This window comes from Papaver somniferum, unplaced genomic scaffold, assembly GCF_003573695.1.
Source record: "Papaver somniferum cultivar HN1 unplaced genomic scaffold, ASM357369v1 unplaced-scaffold_158, whole genome shotgun sequence".
Classification (NCBI taxonomy): domain Eukaryota; kingdom Viridiplantae; phylum Streptophyta; class Magnoliopsida; order Ranunculales; family Papaveraceae; genus Papaver; species Papaver somniferum.
Genome location: NW_020625264.1, coordinates 127,660 through 133,139, shown reverse-complemented (window position 1 = coordinate 133,139; position 5,480 = coordinate 127,660). Strand labels below are relative to the sequence as shown.

General features: G+C 35.7%; 1 protein-coding gene across 1 annotated transcript; it reads right to left on the bottom strand.

Annotated features, from left to right (window-relative positions):
• Positions 1 to 995: 995 nt before the first annotated feature.
• On the bottom strand, positions 996 to 4,823 carry LOC113337027. Its single transcript, XM_026582722.1, has 7 exons — positions 4,433 to 4,823; positions 4,320 to 4,372; positions 2,686 to 2,741; positions 2,061 to 2,172; positions 1,403 to 1,513; positions 1,160 to 1,225; positions 996 to 1,070 (listed from the first exon to the last, which is right to left on the bottom strand). The coding sequence occupies exons 1-7, from the start codon at positions 4,821 to 4,823 to the stop codon at positions 996 to 998; spliced, it is 864 nt and encodes a 287-aa protein (XP_026438507.1).
• Between the last annotated feature and the right edge of the window lie 657 nt (positions 4,824 to 5,480).

Genomic DNA, 5,480 nt, shown 5'->3' with positions numbered 1-5,480 from the left:
ACTTCCGTTCTTTCATTCATTGGGTTTAAATTACACATAAGAATGAAATTCTTAGTTCAGAACAACACATGTCCAAGCTAGCTAGTAAGTTCTAACGACATGCTCAACTAATAGACGACGTTCCGATAACATGTGACAGGCAAGAATCGAAATGTTTAAGCCGCAGAGCTGATGCCAAACCAAAAGAAACATATAAAAAATGTCTTGAGACTACCATGCCTCTCACTATGGTGTAAGATCCAAAGTAACTAGGATATCAAGAGAACCTACATATCAAAACACAACAATTCAAAATCTTTTAAGGATAGGTAACAGTCATGAATAATACAAGCTGCAAAGATGAACAACTTACTCTCACAGAAGCACATGACAGCTTACTCAGCAGTTAAGGAAACAACCTCGCAACCCTTGATACCACTTTCCATGACGAATCTCAGTACATCACTGCAGGCCCTAAGCACGAAAACTTCATTAGTGATGCATAAAGATCTTTACGGATCCACAAATAAGACCTCTTCAATAAAAATATAAAAAAGTATTATCATACTCTTCAGATTCTTTCTCATATCATAAATTATCACTCACATAACTGTTTTAATAATCTAATCTGCCTATAACATAGTCAAAGAACAATTGAAATTAGTTAGCTAATAAGAAACACTTACCCTGGTGTCACTCTCTGGAGCATATTTAGATGAACTCATGCCCCCCACCATACTTGCATCGAGAATCAATCGAGGGTAAGAATGGTTACACAAAAATCCCTCTCTGTAGCAGTAAAGCACTTTCATGGGCTCTAGCTTTAAGATATTTTAACCAACTACAAGGCTCTCAAATCTTTCGTAACTGGACATTATGCAAACTCATGAAATCTTTTATCAAAATCACTGTAAAAATCTTCTTGAACAATACCTCCACCAAACATTATTCAAAATTTTCATATTCAACAAACTACATGCACAATATGCTTGAGTTACAACGCACATATTAAAGAATCAGAGATATGGATGGCTATTATACCGAAGGCCTTCCCTTCTATTAAATACATACATAACAAGAGATATGTGAACCTATATTAACAACAATAGACAATGCGAGAGGCAGAAATGACATGCAATTGTCCAGGCATCAGGAGGCACATGAGGCTCAACACACTTACACCAAGCAATGGATATACCGAGTGTACGAAGTTTGCTGCTTTGGTATACCAAACCCCAAGCTTATTCTATAACAATCATGCAATAATTAGAAAATGCCACTACAGGACAAGGACACGATAGAAATTCTAGACCAAATTTTCTAGAGGACCCACATGATAAATAAAAAGGAAGCACAAACTTTGATTGACTAACAGAAACATGCAATGGACTATTTTATTATTAGTTATTAAGAAAAGTGGTACCTTAAAAAGAGTCAAATATCCATCACGAACAGATGCCCTCTGATGAGAACAATTACGAATAATACTTGATAATAAGTGCTCAAGGTACTCTTTTCCAAGGGCATCTAAAACCTGCAAATAAATGGAAGATTAGAAAAATGAACAATCTAGGAAAAAAGAAGGCCCCTCATATAAGCAAAATCCCATAGAATATCACTACTCGTCTAGAAAGAAAGGATCAACCCTCCATCCATTCTGAATAGGAAGACAACAAAAAAGGTGATTAATAGATCTCTATAAACTTGGGTACAATCCAATGGAGGCACTGAGACAACTGTTACGGAATGCAGTAAGCCATTTCCTCTAGTCGTTGCAAACTACTTTGCTTTGTTCTCCAGGCTTTATCCTCTAGACCCTGAGAACATAACATAATCAAAATGTTTATAGAGAAATTAATCCCATGCAGCACGGTAAGCAGACAACCTATGAGACTTCATTTAGAATAAGCTGCATTCAGCGATGCTGATTACAGGCCTATTTTAAAGCCTAGATAGATAAGGTAAGATATAATCACAACCATGCAGTAGAGCAATCCCGACAACGGTAGAATATAATAGACACTAGAATTTTCAGAAATTTACCTTAAGGAGCGAAGGAAGAACATGTTTCACTCCCTTACCACTAGATAAGTTGACATATTTGCATGAGAAGCACATACAGAAGCTTCACGCACAGTTAAAACTCGATCCGAGAAAGATACTAACAGCAGCGGCAACATTTGAATGATGTACCTAAACCGATACAAACAAACAGATAAAAAATTAAGATATAAGGACAAACTTGCAGTACAACAAGAATATTTGCATTTGCCATGTGAAACTTTTACATACAGTTCAAACAATCTTCCAAGCTTCTCCTAAAGACACTCAAATCCAAGCAGAGCTCCTTCACGAGCTACTACATAGTTCCTGAAAATCAACACGAATTAAATCTTTTTGCCAGTTTCACAATCTCACTACGTTGTACAATACAAAAAAAATATGAATAATCCTTTGATCATAATTGTGTAGAGGCCACCTCAATGTACATCGTGCACTACAAGTACAATATTAATATCAGCATCGCAAAACCTTAAGAGCAACATCAACATTAATATCAGAATCCACCACCAATTTGACTCCTCTATTGCATTCTGTTAATCGCAAAAACCCAAACTAGTATTACCCTGTCCCTGCATGACCAAAGAGATAAATCTCCACATCAATTAGATAAAGAATGCCTTAAGAAAGCAATTATTTCTTCACCAGTTCATCTTCTGACCCTCTTTTTTAAAAAAAACCATTAAGAATCCAGCCTCCATCTGAAACATAGATGTGTACAAAATCAAATTCAAAAAACCCCAAATAGAAAACCTAGGGTTATATTTTCATAAAACAAACCCAAAAATGAAAACAAAATCAAGAGATTTAAATCAAAAACAGAAGTAGAGAACTAGAAGTAATCCTAAAACAAACCATTAAATTACCGTATTGTTGGTACATCAGTTCATACTTCTTTTTCCTGTTGGTGAATCCATGAAATTAGAAAAATAACCAAAACCCAATCACCCCACTATCTCAATTCTTCAATTAAAGTATAAAACCCTAACTCATAAAAAAAATATAACTATCAATTATAGGAAAATTCAGTATAAAATTATATTGAAAAACAGAGATCTGTACAAAATAACGATTTAACACTGAAACTATACCTTAAAATTTACACTGCTCTAGTATTTGTGAGAGAAATAACCTTTACTTGATAGAAAAAGAGGAGAAGATGAATAAGAAAACCAATCTTTTGCTTCTTCGGTAATGAAAAGATACTTAAAGGAGAAGGGGTTGTTGTTGGTGGTGATTGATGGAGGCGGTGAATCGCGGCTATGGTGGTGTGTAGTGAAGTGGAGAAGAAGACCGAAAGAAGATGTACATGGAGAGATCTGAAATTTTGTCCCTCGATAATAACGAAGTTGTTTCTTCCCGATCCAGCCATCCATCTTAATCTCGATCAATGACTCAAATCGCAACCTTTACCTGATACAGTTACAAAAAAAAAAAATTAAACCCTAATTAAACGGTTTCGTATGTAGAAACTCAAACCCAATCCAAGAATTTCGATACCAATTCGGAAAAAAAATTAATAAAAATTCTACAACCACAATTTAATGAAACCCTAACAAACCCCCCAAATCAAATCCCTAATTTTATTCCAAATATATACATAATTTGAAATCTACAGGTTACCTTTATGAAATTAGAGTTTGATTTATGAAAGAAGAACAAGATTGACATTACCCTGATGATTTCAAGAGCAATTGATATTAGCCTGGATTTCAAGAACAAAACAACTATAAATTTAGGGTTAGAAAGCTTCCTCTTGATTTCTTTTGATACATGGGTTTTAGTTCAGATAAAGATTTGATTTCTAACAGTGAGTTTCAATTTGTGAAGTGAGAATCTATACAGATTTGTTTTTAAGGGTTTTTGTGTGTTTCGTTGATTTTGAGCATACAAAAATCAATCGAGAAGATGAAGCAGTAGGTATGTTTGTGGTGGTGATGGAAGTGGAGGATGCTGATCTATTGCCTGTGGTGGTGATGGAAGCGGTGAGTTGAAGGCGGAGAAACCAGAGAAAAATAGTGAAGGGATGCGAGGAGAGAATAAAAAGTAATGGATAACCTTTTTATGGTTTCAATAAAGAGATAGGTATCTTAATCCCAGCCGTTAGATCAATTAGTTTCAATCCCCAGACTATGATCAGAGGTCGCGGAATCGGTAGTTCCCTGAGGGATAAGATGGTAAATAATTTTTTTATTCAGAGACTGTTTATTGAGCTCCCAGATTTTTTGCGTTTTTTTATTATATCAGAGACAGCTATGTTTGGTCGACGGGATGACTACGGTCAATGAGGGTCTCTGAAGTGGGTTGCTAAACACCCATTTTCCACTAGTGGCTGCAAGTTGATCAAAAAAACGCTTAGCATCATTTAAATACACCTTCAGAGACTTATTACCTTTGTGCAGATTATGGAGCTGTCTCTTTAAATTCATCTGGTGAGCAAATTTTTTTGGAGCAAACTCAGACTCCAAGGTGTCCCATATCTCTTGTGCAGTCTCAAGTTCTGCAACTACACTCAGAACCTCAGGAGTTAAGGTAGAATTAAGCAAACCAACGATCAAAGAATCTTGGTGCTCATATGCAGTGAACGCAGGATTAACAGCCTCACTTTCTGGTAGAGTTCTTGGTGGTTTTTCTTTTGATCCATCAATAAAACCTGTTAGGTCATAGCCTTTCAGTATAGGCTTGAACTGAGCCTTCCACAATACATGATTAGTACCAGTATGTTTCAAGGTAACAAGGTGATGGATTTGAACCTGGCGTATAGTAGTTGTAACCTCTGCCATTGATTTGATTTGTAGTTGTATATATTTTAGAATAGGCGCGGAAGCCGGTTGTTGGATCTTGAGCCTGATACCAAGATAGAAGATGAAGTTTGGGTGAAATTCTTCCACACTTAATGTGCAGATTTTAGAGTTTTATTTATACTCAAAAGATACTGCAATGCAGTTAAAGACTCAATCAAAACAAAGACTTTTAACAAACTTAAGACTCTGATGTAACTGAGCGTAACCTTAGCCTTAGGAGTCTTCCTTGTTACTCGGTCCTCTAATGGTGCTTATCTTTTTTTTGTTAACAAGGTGCAGCTGAGTCATTGTGCTGACTAACAATGTTACCACCAACCGTCTTTTTCACAATGTTAGAGGCAGATCTGCGCTTTCCGACGACAGCTTCAAAAAAACAAAAATACAGTTTACATCATTCGTGGATACATTTTTTATTTAAAAACAACTTAATAATGCACCATCTGCATTACCTGTATAAAATGTAGTATCATTCTTCCTCCTAGAAACATCACCCAAAGACAGGAATTTAAAAACTTTAGTTGGAAATATTTTTGGGTCATCATTAAGCTTTTCTGTCTTTCCAAGTACCTGAGGTAATTCAAAATCATCAAGGTATTACCAGAACAAAACTCAGATCGGCTATTGTAATGGTGGATG